This window comes from Vanessa tameamea, chromosome 13, assembly GCF_037043105.1.
Source record: "Vanessa tameamea isolate UH-Manoa-2023 chromosome 13, ilVanTame1 primary haplotype, whole genome shotgun sequence".
NCBI lineage: Eukaryota > Metazoa > Arthropoda > Insecta > Lepidoptera > Nymphalidae > Vanessa > Vanessa tameamea.
Genome location: NC_087321.1, coordinates 6,414,089 through 6,430,540, shown reverse-complemented (window position 1 = coordinate 6,430,540; position 16,452 = coordinate 6,414,089). Strand labels below are relative to the sequence as shown.

The following is a 16,452-nucleotide window of genomic DNA, read 5'->3' as shown; positions in this document are numbered from 1 at the left end:
CGTAAAATCTTTTTTATCTGTGCTATAAGATTTAAAAAAAAAACCTAATGACTTAAAATACTTTTAAAATAATTCGTAATCCAAAAGTACATTTATACTATATACAAATATCTAATAAGGATAGTCCTGAATGCTGTCATAGTAATAACCTAAATCAGCAAGGTTCGAAAGTCCATTATACGGCACTTACGGTTTACGGCTTGTAAGAACGATTTCCACACGCCCGTTATTTCTTTTCTGCGGGATATCAAGTGATCTTTTCCACTTGACACTTGAAAAGAACTTTGTTCTAGTAGAACCAATACATACCGGATTAATTTAGAAAATAAATCAATAAGATGTCTTTATGTACAAACTAAGCTAAAGTAGAATCAAATAATTATTCACGATAATCATCTTTACGAATGATTTTAAACAAGATTTAATTTTTGTTTAATGAAATCAATATGTGAATATAATCGCTTTAAATATTTATTCATTTCACTTAATAAAACAAAACAATAAGGTATTATCATACCTGATATAAGATATTCATAGAAATATATAGCTATAAATATAATTTTAAATTAATGTGATTTCCCATATTGTTTAAACTATATTTTTAAACTAGGCGTAATAGAACACATCAACCTTATAAGCATTCATAAATTACGATTTTGGAATTATATATACGATTATTAAAAGACAACCTATTTCTTTGTTTGCCCAATAACATTTTCCGTCTACTATACTTATATATTCCTTAGTAGTAATATATCAGCCTAACCAACCTTGACATGTAATCTAGGGTTGTAAACGTTTGTTCATTATTTAGGTAATTAATAAATTGTAAGTAAATTATCTAATTATGTAGATATAAATCTATATGTAATAAGAGATATGTTTTTTTTTATAATGACTAAACTGAAAAAACGATTAAATCAATATAGTTAAAACTTATACCAGAAAATGCAGACCATTTCGGAGAAAGTGTTTAATATTTTTATATATGAAGCTGTGCTACAGTTGCAGCTGATGAAAATTCATACTATATTATTTTAAGAGGTCTCAAAAGCGAGTTTCATATTTTTGTAATTAATAAATATACTAAGATATAAATAGGAAACTCAAGGCGGACATATATGTGGACAATTGACATATATTTGTAGATAAATAAAAAGGCTTAAATATATAAAATTATTGGTTGTGAGAATGTCTTAGAATTTTGTCATAATTTCTGGATAGCAAGAGAATAACGCTACTTAACGTGAACAGCTCGTGTTTGAAATGATGGTCTAGAATTATGGCCGATAAAAAGTAAACGCACACGGTCGTTAAGTTGTAGGGAAAATATAGGTCTATATTATTTCTAATAAAAAATTACCAAATTATTTAGTCTAATTTTAATTTGAGCAATATACAGGCATGTTTTCCTTGTGTTTGGTTTCTAAAGTTTTATTTGTTATGTAAGACCTATCCAGATTTAATTTGGTAAAATGTATATGTATATATTACGTTCAATTATAAGTTAAGTTAAATTGTTATTTCACAAGGAATATTTTTTTTATCTTAAAAATAAACTGATTATATTGCAAAATAAGCGTACGTCGGTAGATTATAAGAACTAGTTTATTTCCAAGAAAGGAGCGCTTCCATCTGATTTTTTTTTTAACTAGTACTTCGCAGTAATAAAATCCGTTGTTTCCCTTTTAAAATTGCTTTTATTTTGAAATATTTTTATCGATTTTTTTAAATAAATTTTCTTAGTTGTCTTAAACGTGCACAAACCACCGCCACTATTTATTTTCGAAGATATTTTAAGAAGTTGAAATACTTTTTTAACTTGCGTATTTTTTTTATTAAGAATAACCTCTACTTATTATTAGGAACTAGGAGGCTAACTATCATTAGAAAATATTTTTAGTATGTATAGGTAAAGCTCTATCTCCGATTTTTGTGTTGTCAATATGTGTTTGTTGAAAAAAAATGTGAATCCACCAACCCGCATTGAAACAGCGTGGTGGAATATGCACCTAATCTTCTCCTCAAAGAGAAAGGAGGATTTTGCCCAGCAATGGGAAAATTATAAGCTGTTCATGTTGATGTTTTATGTTGTAATTCGGTATGGATAAAATGGTCAGAAGTTTGCAACTTCTTGAAAAGTGTTGCTGTAATTTCAATTTTATATTACATAGACTTGTTTATATGTAATATGAAATTGCATATTATCCAGTATAACATTAAAGTCGATTCTAGCGGTTTTTGCAGCTCTCTCTGTGTTCGTGTGTGTGGGTAGGGGTGTATTTTTTCCTGTAATAGGTATTTCTCTACTGAACGATTCTGACAGAATGCAATAAAATAAATTTTATCGAGCTCTCTAATCTAGTGGAAGTATAAATGTAAAAGCAATGTCTGCCGCGGCTCTACCTACACTTTTTAATATTACGCATCATTGCTACTATTTAACATACTATCTGAACGATTTATCATTGAAATTAATACTTTTTAATTTGTTTAATAAATATAATAATTACAAATGTTTATTTAAGTTTTAATTATAACATGAAAACATTCCAAGGACACTTGCAAATCACAAGGGCAGTGTGATGAAATAAGATCCAAGCTGTTTCCTTAAGCGGAAAAGACTGCCGCCCTTTATAACACAAGGGAATTATAGGCAATTATAGCATGAAGGTCGGTAAACAAATATTGTACGTCAATTTGACATTAAAGTGTCGTAAAGCTACATAAGTTTAACCAAAATCGTGTCCCTCAGGTATCAAACACTGATTGGTGTTCATAAAGGTATAATGTGAGAGATGTATTTATGTTTTTCGATACTATTATAACAGAAGTACAATATGAACGTTGATTTTAAGAAATTAAATTATTATTCGCTAATATATTGTTGTAAATTATTTATAGCAGACGCGTTTTTTTTTTTTTGTATTTATTTACGGCGTAGTTAGGCGGACGGACAAATGAGCCACCCGGTAAGTGATTATCAATGTCCATAGCCAATGACGCCGTAAGAAATTATAACCATTCCTTACATCGCCAAGGCACCTCCAACCTTGGGAACTTAGTTTTACTGGCTCACTTACTAGACATGCATATAAACAGCCTGTAAATTTCCCACTGCTGGGCTAAGGCCTCCTCTCCCTTTGAGGGTTGGTGGAATACACATGTGGCAGAATTTCGTTGAAATTAGACACATGCAGGTTTCCTCACGATGTTTTCCTTCACCGCCGAGCACGAGATGATTTATAAACACAAATTAAGCACATGAAAATTCAGTGGTGCCTGCCTGGGTTTGAACGCGAAATCATCGGTTAAGATGCATGCGTTCTAACCACTGGGCCATCTCGGCTCTTTACTTACTAGATTAGTGGTAAAATATACGATGAATTGATTTTTTTCATGTGCTTAATTTGTGTTTTTAATTAACGTTGGTGGCGTGGACAACTTCGTGAGGTAATCTACTATTATTGTTTTTGTATATTATGTAAATTTTACTCGACATCATTTTACTAGATTCAGTCGACGTACACGGGCCTAGATCAAGTGCACGTCTGTCTTACTGTTGGGTGTTATGTTGGATTTGTGCGGTATTTTGTGATAGAAATTTTCTGACTTTCTGACATACTAAATATTTATAGAATATATAAGTATTTAGTATGCTAGCCTATATAATATTGTTGAAAAATAATAATAAACATTAAAAAAATCTAATAAACTGTCTTGTGGCAACCTAACCAACGCTGGTTCGTTATTGTTTCTCAGAATAACGAAGCACTCACGTTGCCAAGCTCTTAGGTTACCAGGACATAAACCCGATTTATGAAAACCTCTTTTAAAATAATTATTTAAAAGAAAGTATTTGCTGCTGTTTAAAACGACACTATACTGCATTTGAAGGTATACAAGTCGTTATTGAATTTAAACTGGATAACATACTTACATAAACATTACTAGCCTAGTGGCTAAGCCCGGAAAAAAAATATCGAGTTCTGCAGTCGAAAACTTTCGGAGTTCAAAAATTGACAGTGTGTATCGGAAAGCGCTTAAAACTGTTGATCTTGTGCCTGAACTCCTTCCGTGTATTGTAACTGGTATTATGAGTGTGAGGGAATAAACTGACAACTTGTGTTAACGCACACATTCCAATCTATTATCATATTGCAAAAACTAACCATTTGTAATGAAAATAGTTTGAATTTGTCAATCTCCAGCGGCGTTTTCTTCCAATGTCCGTATAATACACATGCTACATATGAACTTACCTTTCCTTTGATCATTACATAATATTTAACAAAAAGTAACATTGTTCAGCAATAAAGAAATACTTTACCGATGGCTACACTACTAAACTTATCTTAGTAAATAACTCAGACGAATGGGTAAATGTTATCCCTAAGTCCAATTTACCTTCTAAAATACTATTGAACTAATTTAAATTGATTGAACATCAAGCTGAAGTCAAGCAAATAATATAGATATAGTAATCATAAATTGTATTTCTAGAATCCGTATAACCAACAGTTCGGTATATGGTATACAACCACGTATACATATGTACAGTGCAGGCGATATCTTCGTTAGAAGCTATGACGAGCATTATTATTGGATAACGTTAGTCCTGGGTTATTCATAGTCCATGGATACTTAATGTAATGGATACATAATGTATCCATGGACCCCGCACTTTGTTAGGCGGCCCCGGGCTCCTACAATTTCGATGTATCACATCACCAGGGCGTCCGTGAAGGACACTTTTTTTTTTTAAATGGGTAGGGATGCCCTTTTTATGTGCGCGTCAGACTATCGTTTCACTTAATCAACGCAGATATCTGATTACATTATTATTTTAATATCACCGTAGATAGAAGGCTATTAAATATCCTTATTTATTGAATTGAAATAGAAAGTTGATGCTGTTTACACTTAGAAATAATAATAATAATATTTTATCCTATTAATGACATTGAAACCGTGTCATTAATAAATCATACTGATGTATGACATCAATTTCGCTTTTCTGCAAATCGTGGGAGGATTAAGTGAAAAAAGGGACGGAAATGTTTAAGAGGAATCCGGAGAAGCGCGCGTTATTTGAATTGACCAGTGCGCGCGTGGACAGGGGACAGGGGCGAGTCGTGGGCGAGATGTGAGCGAAACGTGTAAGAGTATTTTTCCAGCGAGATTAAAAAAACAAGAAAAAAAAAGATATTCGAAATAATTCAAACTTAACACCTACTGGTAACATATGGGTGGTCCATATTTTGTCTAGAGAATCAATGTTGCGATTCAACGGCGAAATGGCGCTCTTATGTTTTTGTTGCCATTACACACGTTCTATATGAATATGTCAAAATAAAATTGAAATGAGAGCTTAGCTAGACCAGCTGGTTAGCACGCGTGCATCTAAGCTAATAATTGCGGATTCAAATACCCGATCAAGCACCACTGAGTTTTGATATTCTCAATTGGTGTTTGTAATTCTTCGCGCGCTCGGTGGTGAAGGAAAACATATTCAGGAAACGTGCAAGTGTCTATTTTTTATGAATATGCCACATCCCGACACAACACACCGACTTACATTTGAGCAGCGTGGTTGGAGATTTTTACTTTCAATTTTACAAAAACAAAATATAATTATTTTTATAATAACTATACACATGTATATAGATCGCTGTTAAAGAATGTTTACTATTGCGATTGAAGTTTGACTTCGTTATGTAATTGTCGTGGTGATTATGTTAGTTTATGAGTTCCTAGCTCATCCATTAATATTTGATCACATTTATAAAATATTAATATTTTTTTTCTTTGCTCTACATTTTACATAAAAAGTAATTAATGTTATATTTCCCGTAAGCAGAAGATTTTCGTAATTTTTTTGAAGTGTTTTACATTGACCTAGCCTGAAACAAAACAATGATGGATTAATTTGATTAATTATCTACTGTGGTCGTAAAGTGCTTTGAAATCGGCTGGAATGCTGTCGACGCGGTCTCCGTACAGGGTCGTCGATTAACCGCCATTATCCTTAATTTGACAAAGTAACAACAAGTAAAAGACATTATCGGTGAGCTGAAACCAATGTCACTGAACACAAATGACAGGAATACTTTTCGTGACATTTATACAGAATATCGTAATAATATAAAGACTAAGTCAAAGTACTTTTAAACGTTGCTTGCTGAATAACTTAAGATGTAAAAAAAAAAACTGTTTTTATTTCCATTTTAAATAACAAATTCAATATTTTTCTTCTTTTTTTTTTATTCTATAGCCTTACGTGTGAATCATTTTATTAAATTAAAATGGGACCCTTGAGTATAACCTATTTAATAAATAAAAGATTCACTAAAATCTGTTAACAATCTAAAGATATCGCATCTAAAGACATTTCAAAATAAATATATGCACATAAAGATGGCCAAATCACCCCTCCCTTTTTTAAAGTCGACAGAAGACGCTGTTAAAAAAATTCGTCATGTATTGTGTGTCAAGTCGCTTTAATATAAAACGCCTTTGTTGCTATCTGTTTCTGAATCAATTCTCCTACTTTTTAACCATTGAAGATCATTGTTACCCGACGTTGGTCGAGATAAGTAGGCTGGTCGCATTGTGTGGCCATCATCTGTTATTCCCTGCATACTTTTGTTCAGTCGCATAAAGAAATCGATGAAAGTTCCATAATGGAACTGTGTTACTGTTTTTAATTTTATCTATGTATACAATAGATCACTGTGTAAAGATTTATATCGTTAATCAGTAGATAATAGTATTTTATTATCTAGCTATGAAATGTTTAATGAAAATATCCAATTGTAGTATTATATCTGCATATATTCAGAATTAATTGTTCATCGATCAACAAAAATCGGATTTCTTTGTATAAAGGATTTAGTTTTTGAAACCGACATAGAAGAACCAGCAATAACTTAAGTAGTCTCTTACATCCGTCAAATGAAATACATATATATATATGTATTTATTACTATATATTATATTATGTTATATATATAAAATAAATATATACAATTAAATCTAAAATGAAACCCAATAGTTTTTTAATCATAAATTATATTTAAAATACTTTTCAATATTGGAATATCCAATATACTTTATATATGTATAAATATTAATAAATAAATACTAAAATAAATGTATACTGATATTTATAAACTGATAATTATAGTTTTCGCAAGTAATTACTTTAATTTGCGGTCGTTCATGATATTTAACATAGTAATTGAAAATTTCGTTACGGTGGCATTAAATTAACATTAATCATGATATTTAACATAGGTTGTCGAAATTTCGTAAATAGTCCGTTTATTTTTATTTTATAAAGTAAAGTAATGATAGTAAAGTAAATATTTACTCAAGTATTTCCTTTCCATTGGCGTGAATTCGTCAAAAATTCTTCAGCGGAATTTAATTTGATTTTAATAAACATGCATAGGGGTTCTGCATTTGATATTAAGTTATTTATTTCATACATAATTTTACACATAGTTATAATAAATCATAAAAATCGTTATTAATTTTTTAAATCTAAGTTTTTTATTTACTTTCTTGACTCTATATGAAGATGTTATCCGTCTCTCAGGTTCGATTAATGAGGCATTGATCTTGATTTCCAGCCTACTGCACAATTCACACTAGTGATCTACATCGTTAAGTCCAAGATATACTTAGAAACGCATCATTTTGCGTTTCACTGACGCTTATCGCAATATTATAAAACGAGATTTATGTATAAATTTACTTATTATACATTTAAATATATACGTTATGGATACATCTATGTTAATATCAATTAATATGTTATACAATAAAGCTAATCCGATTATATAGATAGCTTGAACAATTCAAAATAAACAAACCCTAAAATAACAAAAGTACGAAACTAATTATGATAATGGAAATTTTGATTGATGTTTTCAATGGCAATATACTCAGTGTGATTCAGTAACTTTGTTTATAATAACAATAAACAAACGAAATAAAAGTTATGAACTTACTTATCAAAATAAATACGAGCTTGAGTATTTCGTTAAATTAAGATAATAAATGTACAATACATTTGTTTCCTTGCTTGTAGCCCTTTTCTACTTATGAAAACTCGGACTCATACTGCGTCATATTTGTCTTTGTTCAGGGAAATAGATCTTATCTTAACTACAGTAACTCCTGTGAAAATATATTGAAGTGAAACTTCTTAAAGCACTCTTATTGTTGATAACGTGAGTGAGCGAGACAGGGCTATATGTTTCAGTATTTATACAAACGTTCCAATGATCATTATCATTTCTACCGATATTAAGTTACATAAATTAAAAAAATTACGCAGCTTTAAACTTATTTGATTAATTCGTTAAATTGTATTTTACAAAATATGTGTACGAAGATTTGCTTCTGCCTCATGATTCATAATTAGTACTATTTAATATATAAGAGTTGATTAATCATCGTTAAAAAAAACAGATCTTCATAATATTTTTTTAGTATAATTTTTTTTTTAAATGGAATGACGTATAGGTTTTAACATTTACGGATACATAATGCTAATTAATTTACTTTGTATAAGAATAACAAATTTTGTATTTGAAATAATAACTGCACTGATATAAATGAAACAGATAAAGTGCATTATTTACTATTTATTTCAAAGAAGATTAATAATAATTTTGACTATCTTTTGATGCTTTGATTGTGATTTAGTGCGCATCACGTATGACGTGATCCGCGGCAGAATTTCGACAACATACGCTTTAACGTAGATCATTGTTATTGAGTTTTATGAGACCACGAAATCGAACTTAAAAAATATCGTGAAAACATTCAGAATTATATATTCTTATTATATCTGTAATTCTGTATATGGTTAAGTAATTTCCTTCAGACAACCTTTAGATTAGGATCTCCTAACCTTTTAAATTAGGGTGGGTAGTACAAATGATATTAGGTAATGGGTATTTCGTTGATATTTATCTTATCAAGTTTTTAGAATTATAGCAAATATTCTTAAAGTTTTAAACAATAGATAGATAATTATATTAATATAAATTATTATTACTATTAATAGTTATATGATAACTTGTATTTTGCTCTACCGACTCAGGTTATGTGTTCCGAATTACAGTACCAATGTTAACAATTTAAGAATTTTTTTTAAAGCAATATAATGTTTTAGGTATTTTTATTAAATTATAAAGTTACTTATTACTCATGTATTTGCCTATATATAGTTTTACTTATATTTTATGCTAAAATACATTTGCGCTCATTATTATAATTCATGACAAAAATTTAACAAATATACAAAGGGGCTCTATAAATCTAATAAGTACAATATAACATATGTTTGAAACAATGCACAATTGCAATGGCATATAAAAAGTGTGCCTGCGTTTATTTAAAAATAAAAAGTTATTACAAATTTGTTTCGAACATAGTTGTAACAACATTTATGCAATATAAATATTTAACTGCGTTAATCATAACGTTTTTAAAGTGATATGAATAAGTGAAAGTAATAAAGAAAATATTTTCACTAATAAAAATCAAAAGCAAAAACCAAACGATATTTTTATTCAAAGTATATGATATTTTTAAACGACGAATAATATAATTACACGAAAAAGTCGAAGTGATATTCTCAGCCAGGCATTTGTTTTGCAGCCAAGTAGAATTATTAGTAGTACAGCTATAGTAACAGTCTATTATATGATATCAAATTATATAGCCATAAATATATTTAAATATAATTTCTTAAAAGCACGTAATGGCGTTAAAATAGCATCGTAGCACACGCCCTCTTGTGGTACCCTGACCACGACGTTGCAACCCCGTCTGAAAAAATAAACAAAAATATATTCAAAAGATTGACCAAACTTCTATATTAAATATTATGATGTCATAAGATCCAATCACGAAATATAAAATCATTATAGTGTTTATTATTTTTAATATTTTACACTAATGAAGGCAATAATAGCAATAGGGGACCTGATGTTAAGTGGTCACCTTCGAATTGATCAAACATGAGGTCTAAGGTAGTACTATTATTATGCTGATTAGCTCACCCTTTAAAACATTATTGCAATACAGACTTGATGTAAATAGAGTAATTAATTGGTCTGTCAGCTACCAACCACTAAGATGGACATGCGGAAAATCTACTACCAAAGAAGTCCTTTCTTTTAAAACTGATCTCTATATATGTATATGAAATCGTCTATAAATATATCTCGTTATAAATTTAAATTCACTAAGACTCATTTATTATTATTATTATATTATAAGTATTAGTAAAACTTAAAGGGATAAAAATGTGGCAAAGAACGTCTATGGAACATAAATATTATTCGTATATGAATTTTTCGTGTCAAATGCGGCTTAGGGCTGCGGTACAGCAATTAGTTTTTTATTGTTTTCATAGTTTTGCAACGTACGTATATATTATTTACGTCGCTCCAAACTTCATCTTGTAGCAATAAATCGTAATAATGTACATTACTCTCTTCGTAATAAAATGTACTGCTATAGTTTATGTGCTTCTAATATTGCTCAGTGCTAAATATATATTTGAAATTTAAAAAAAAACTCTAAATTGGAAACGTATTCAGTGTGACAGTCAACACCGTTTAACCTTATCACCTCTGTGCAAATAATGACTTATTTTTAACGTTTAAATATTTGTCATTTTCGTTTTTTTATTTTATCTGAATCATTCAATTTTAAATTCAAATATCCATTGATTCATAATATTACAGAGCGCGTGCCCGATATGGTATTCAATTAATATGATTGAAAAATTGAAAAAGTGTATTTTTTGTTAATAAGTCAAAAGCCACTTTAATTATTATTATTAATTATTATTGACGAATTGACAGACACGTCGTTTCGCACTAACTGGAGTTTGTATTCGCTTTTGTATACACTTTTTTGCACTTATAATGTTGCGTGCGCTCCATCAGCGTTTTGTTGCATAATATGTGGTGTTTTTATTCAAATTGCAATGTCACTACTGGAGATCCATCTTAATATATATTTTATTATATTATGTCATGTATGCTTTGACTATAGCCATAAGACATATTGTACACTAAATGGCTCACCATATCGTTAGTGTCGAAGTTAGCCAGACGCAAGGGAGCCGTCCGCGGGCCTTCTCGGTCCGAAGCCAAGCGCTGGTTCACACTTTCCTCGTGTAGTGCCTTTTGTAATGCGATCAACAAACGATCCAGGACAAGTGCTGCTCTCTTCCGAGGTATAAAAATATTCTGAAAAAACGAAACGAAATAGAATTAGTTAATCTGTTGTTACGGAGATAACATTTCTAATTCCGGTATACCAAGATTAAAATATAGTTACGATTATGATTAAAACTTTTTTATTTAAAAATCCCACCGCTGGACAAAAGCTTCATTCTCTCGAGGAAAAGGTTAACCTTTGAGTTTTTATTTAGTGTTATGATTCGTAATGTACTTTTTCAGCGGTATTGATATAACGGAAACCTTAAATTAATATAACGGTAGCTTCTGATTTTTTTATATATATATTACTTTTTATAATTCATATTGTTTGAGTTAGCCAAAAATACACATATAATATTATATCTTGACATTTTAACAAATTTGTTGTTCATATTCGTAACTTGTAATATATCTTGCACTAGGACACATAAATAAACAAATTTAACGTATATATATTATTCACATACTGCATTACTATACATATTCCAAAAGAAGATATTATTTCGTAAAATTTTCAATTTGCGTGTATTAAATTTTTTTTCTGGAATATTCCTTTTGACGCAATTTGTTACAAGGTTCAACATTGTTTACAAAAATTAGATATGCTAGTATTACTTAAAGCTAATTATGTTTTGTATATGTTAAGTTTTGGTGTGGGTTGCTTGTAAGCAAATAGATAATACTTGTATTAATAAGTTAGTATACCACCTACGGCGTCATTCGCCAAGGTAAACCTTGGAATTATATACTAAAAAAATGCGTAAAAACGTGTTGGTTCATTACCAAAAAGTGAGCGCTATTTTTATTTATTTGTCTCATTTCGATAGCGAGTTGACATTGAAATTTCAACTATATTTTAACGTTTATTAAAGAAATTGACTAAAAGCAAATCATATTTTTATTATTTTTGTAAATAATAAATAATAAAAAAATATATATATTTTTTATTTATATATCAACAAATGTATTTTATAGCCAGAATTAAGAGAGAGATCAAAATACTTTCATTTAAAGTAATGGTTTTAATATTGTATTTTATATATTTTTATTTTTATTCTCTTTCTATGCGTGATGTAGTGTTTAACGAAATGCTTTAATTACCTCTGACATATCACCTCTGTTATATCCCAGTGTATATTCAGGGTCTGAGAGTGATGTTGATTCGGCATCATAGGACGGAGCAGCGAGGGCGCCGGACAGCGCCATGACGAGAAGTGGCAGTACACAATTCATCGTTAGGACATGAGAATAAATCCTGAAATAAAAATAACGCAAATTTTAATACATATCCAAAATTATTGAACCGAAACAGAACGAAACAATTTATAAGCGCGCAACAATTTCACTTGAAATAACTTGTGATAAATCTTTTCATAATTTTTCAAACAAATTAAAATAATCCAACGTATTCGAATGAAAACAAAGTTATAATTAAGAAATGTATTTAAATCAAACTAAGAAATATCGTAAAGTAGGTCAAAGTTTTCTTATTTTCTTCAGACAATTGTTGATACTGGATTATAAATAAACACTTTGTATCAAAGAAAGTTAATCGTGGCATGTTTGGAATATATAACCATAACTAGAACTAATTAATTCCGTACTCAGATATATATTTATAAATTTTGCTCGGCATAAATCCGTTCGGTCCAGACACCTAGAGACGAGTAAAAAAAAAACATGAGATGACAGCTAAAATATAAAACAAAAGCGAATCAGCTTAATAAAAACATAACTATGGTATCCACGTTAAACGTACATGCTCCATGCCTAGAGACCACAGCGTGATATTATATATACATACTCGTACCTTTCTTAATATCTGGGCAATCTAACGCAAACGTATTTTTTAAAATAAGACGTAGAGATTAGTACGTTCAGACAAACAAACTCTTTAGCTTTATATATTAGTGTCTATACTACAACAACGTTATTTCAAAACCTATCACATTATACTTCCGTTAAAGGAACATCACGTTCGCCATTTTAAAAGCCGTAGCGTAAAAACAAGGACAATCTTGGTAATAAATTAAAATTAAATAAACTTGCAGAAACGAGCGATTGTTTATTTTCTTAAAACGAATTTATTTATGTCTATATTGAGTCAGCATTGGAGCTTCAGGGACATGTCTGAAGCCCGAGTGATATAACGACAACGGCAAGGTATACAATAACATATACTCGTATATTTTAATGCTAGAGATTATCTTTTATAATAACGCTATTTACGATTTTTTAATTATTTACGTACAATATATTATATTTTTATATATTTTTTTATCGAAGGCACGAAATAGGCAAAAATAAATACTTTTTTAAAGCGCTAAATTATGCATATTATAATAGAATCGCCCTATGTGTTATTACAAGCAGAACCGTCAATAGACGTTGTCTACCATGCATAAAATTTACTATGAAACCTGTCCAGAAACAAGCGGCATCTTCTGGCATAAGTTTTATGTTTATGCTTCTTAGCAGTAGTAGTAGTAGTAGTAAGTTGCTTCTTCAATTAAGAAATAGAAAAGTAACTTTTCATTTTTTATAATTGATGTCTATTAAAAAATATACAGTCTTGACAAATCGATATAAAACTATTAGTAAAAAACAGTTAAATGCTACTTTTATTTAGGACCTGATCGGAGGTGTTACGTACATTAATTATTTTGATCCATCCGTCAGTGTAATCGTGTCCTCCTGATCCATTGTGATCACAGCAGACATTCTCAAAGGAGAATAACATTGTAGTACCTCTCGACCCAAGGCATTTGCTCGATTCCAAGGCCACGAGATGCGACTATATACTAACGAGGCAGTCGGTTTCGATATATTATATATAAAATACACACGGGTGTCAATAACTATGGAAGTATCAGGGGCACATTTAAGCCCCGTATCAAGTAGCCGTCGGCAGAAGGATAACAAATGACACACTTATTCCTTAAAGGATCAACTGGTTTATTATTTCACTGATCTTTTATCTCAGTTTGAACTTAATACTCACTATTTTTATTGCAAGTAAGCACTGAGTTTCGAATGTTATATTTTTAGTGATAGCTTGGAAAGTAATATTTTACTATTAATATTTATGATTACTACATGTTTTATAAAACAAAATACTAACTTTATTATTCCATTTTTTTTTTATTTGCTCTTGCAAACACTTTTGAATCGTCATTTTTTAATTTAAATCAACAATTGGCTTGGAATGTTGATGCAATAGAGAAAAATCAATAAAACAAGAAACTCTGAAGATACTTTTTTAATTTTATTCATACATTACTAGCAAACGAGAAGACGATCCACCTCATAGTAAGTGGTCAGCGTAGGCCAAGGAAATCTACAAAATGCAGAGAGTTGCTAATGCGGCCTTGAAGGCCGTGTACTCGATGTTTGAAAGCATATATTATAACGCTCTGGAAAAATCATTTCACCGTCTGCACGTTCGTAGAAAGAATGATCTTAACAAACGTCCATTATGAAGGATGACAAGCATCCACATCGTGTGGACGAAATATGCCCCAGGGGAGAAAGGTACGATGACGGAAATGTGATGGTTGCACCGTGTCAAATAATTCCATGGACCATTCCTAATGGTACAAACGACAGTACACACACAGAAAGTCAACATTTGTCCAAATTTTTAAATGACCTGTTAGTATTGGTTCATCAGTAATGATATATCTATATAAAATCATATACAGTAAAATTTATATATCTTGTGAGAAAATCAACAAATACTAAATCCTAGGTTCTTTACAATATACGTATAATCTTGTATAGAATAATGACAGTTATTTTTATAACGAGAACTTAAAAAGTATTCATTGGTAATAGTTGTTTTTTTTGTGTATATAGTTTTTCATAAAGCTTAATTAAACACAAATTATTATATTACATATGTAAAATTAGTATATTTTTAATAGTAAATTTATTTTTGCTAAATGTTTTGACGGATAGATTTATATTCTACAAAATGCACTTATAAATACTTAAGTGTATATATTTAGTTTAAAAAATATGTCATGTTTTAGACCTTTATTTAGTATTGAAAATAATATTGTGCAATATATATTTTTTATTCTTCATAATTATATCAACTTGTCTTCTGTACATACAGAAAATGTACATAGAAAATACCGTAGAGCCTCGTAGCCCTGCGTAGCTTATTTACGTTTTACTGCAGTATCCTTGTAGCACTATAATTTTTTTTTATTTACGTATCTTATTCAAACTCTTAAACATTTTTTATTGTCTTGTCAGTTTATAAGTTAATTTTTCACACATTTTCATCTATGATTAAATTATCACTTTATTTTAAAGGCCGATGATGACAAATATAATCATATTAGTTTAAATTTAAATATAACTGTTATACAGTCAATCCAGTAAAGATATGTAACGGCGTTTTTATTTAATTGCTGTTTTTTATTATTGTTGTTATTATATAACTTATATTATTTTATATATTAATTGCTTAAGTAAGTTTATCATCAGGTAATTATTATAAGCTTGTTAAAGATTAAACGACAACTGAAGCCAGAAATTAAAAAATAAAATATAAATATAAAGTAAAATACTTACAGATTTTACATAAAATCACATATGTGTTAAATGTTATGTTAAAATAAAAACACTTTTATACTGTGTTAAAAGTTTACTAACTATTATAGACTGTCGTAGTAGTGACGTGTTTAACGGAGAAGAGACCGATTCGCTATTAGGAAAGCGTGCGACGTCCTACCCTTTATAAAGGCGGGAAGGACATGCCCACTTGCTTCATTTATTGCAGTATTATTTTGTATATTTGATATAAAATAAATACAGCAAAGGTATATAATATAGTATTCATTTACAAGATTTCAAACATGAAACTCTTATTTTAAATTAAGAAAGTCTTTAAATACTGTTCTTCTTTTATAACGACTAAGTTTTTTTTTTAGTTTGATGAAGTCTGTTATTTGTTATATAAGATTTTTATTGTGTCATTAATTAAATTACTTTCAGACAATTTATATATCTACACAATTTTCATCGTTTTTTTAAATATAATTAATTTTATTCTTTTTCGCACAATAGAGGTGAACCAACGAACGTATAACTATCCAATATTTTCTAAACAATAACTATGTCGTTTAAAAGTGACCTTTCTCAAACTTATTCAAAGTGGCTTCTAATGACCGTCGTAAGATTAAAATCTTTC

The 16,452-nt window shown here is 29.6% G+C and overlaps 1 protein-coding gene across 1 annotated transcript; it reads right to left on the bottom strand.

Moving 5' to 3' along the window:
- Positions 1-9,534: 9,534 nt before the first annotated feature.
- On the bottom strand, positions 9,535-15,955 carry LOC113397960 (uncharacterized). Its single transcript, XM_026636497.2, has 4 exons — positions 15,834-15,955; positions 12,354-12,507; positions 11,115-11,279; positions 9,535-9,846 (listed from the first exon to the last, which is right to left on the bottom strand). Exons 2-4 carry the CDS (start codon positions 12,483-12,485, stop codon positions 9,766-9,768), a joined length of 378 nt encoding a protein of 125 aa, XP_026492282.1. The 5' UTR covers positions 12,486-12,507; positions 15,834-15,955; the 3' UTR covers positions 9,535-9,765.
- Positions 15,956-16,452: the final 497 nt, after the last annotated feature.

Bases quoted from the DNA above. Each gene is read 5' to 3' on its own strand.
- LOC113397960 (XM_026636497.2), bottom strand. From the start codon at position 12,485: ATGAATTGTGTACTGCCACTTCTCGTCATGGCGCTGTCCGGCGCCCTC. The intron at 11,280-12,353 runs GTAATTAAAGCA...TCGTTTTTTCAG, and splicing joins ACAGAGGTGATATGTCAGAG to AATATTTTTATACCTCGGAA. The intron at 9,847-11,114 runs GTGAGCCATTTA...TTATTTTTTCAG, and splicing joins ACTTCGACACTAACGATATG to ACGGGGTTGCAACGTCGTGG.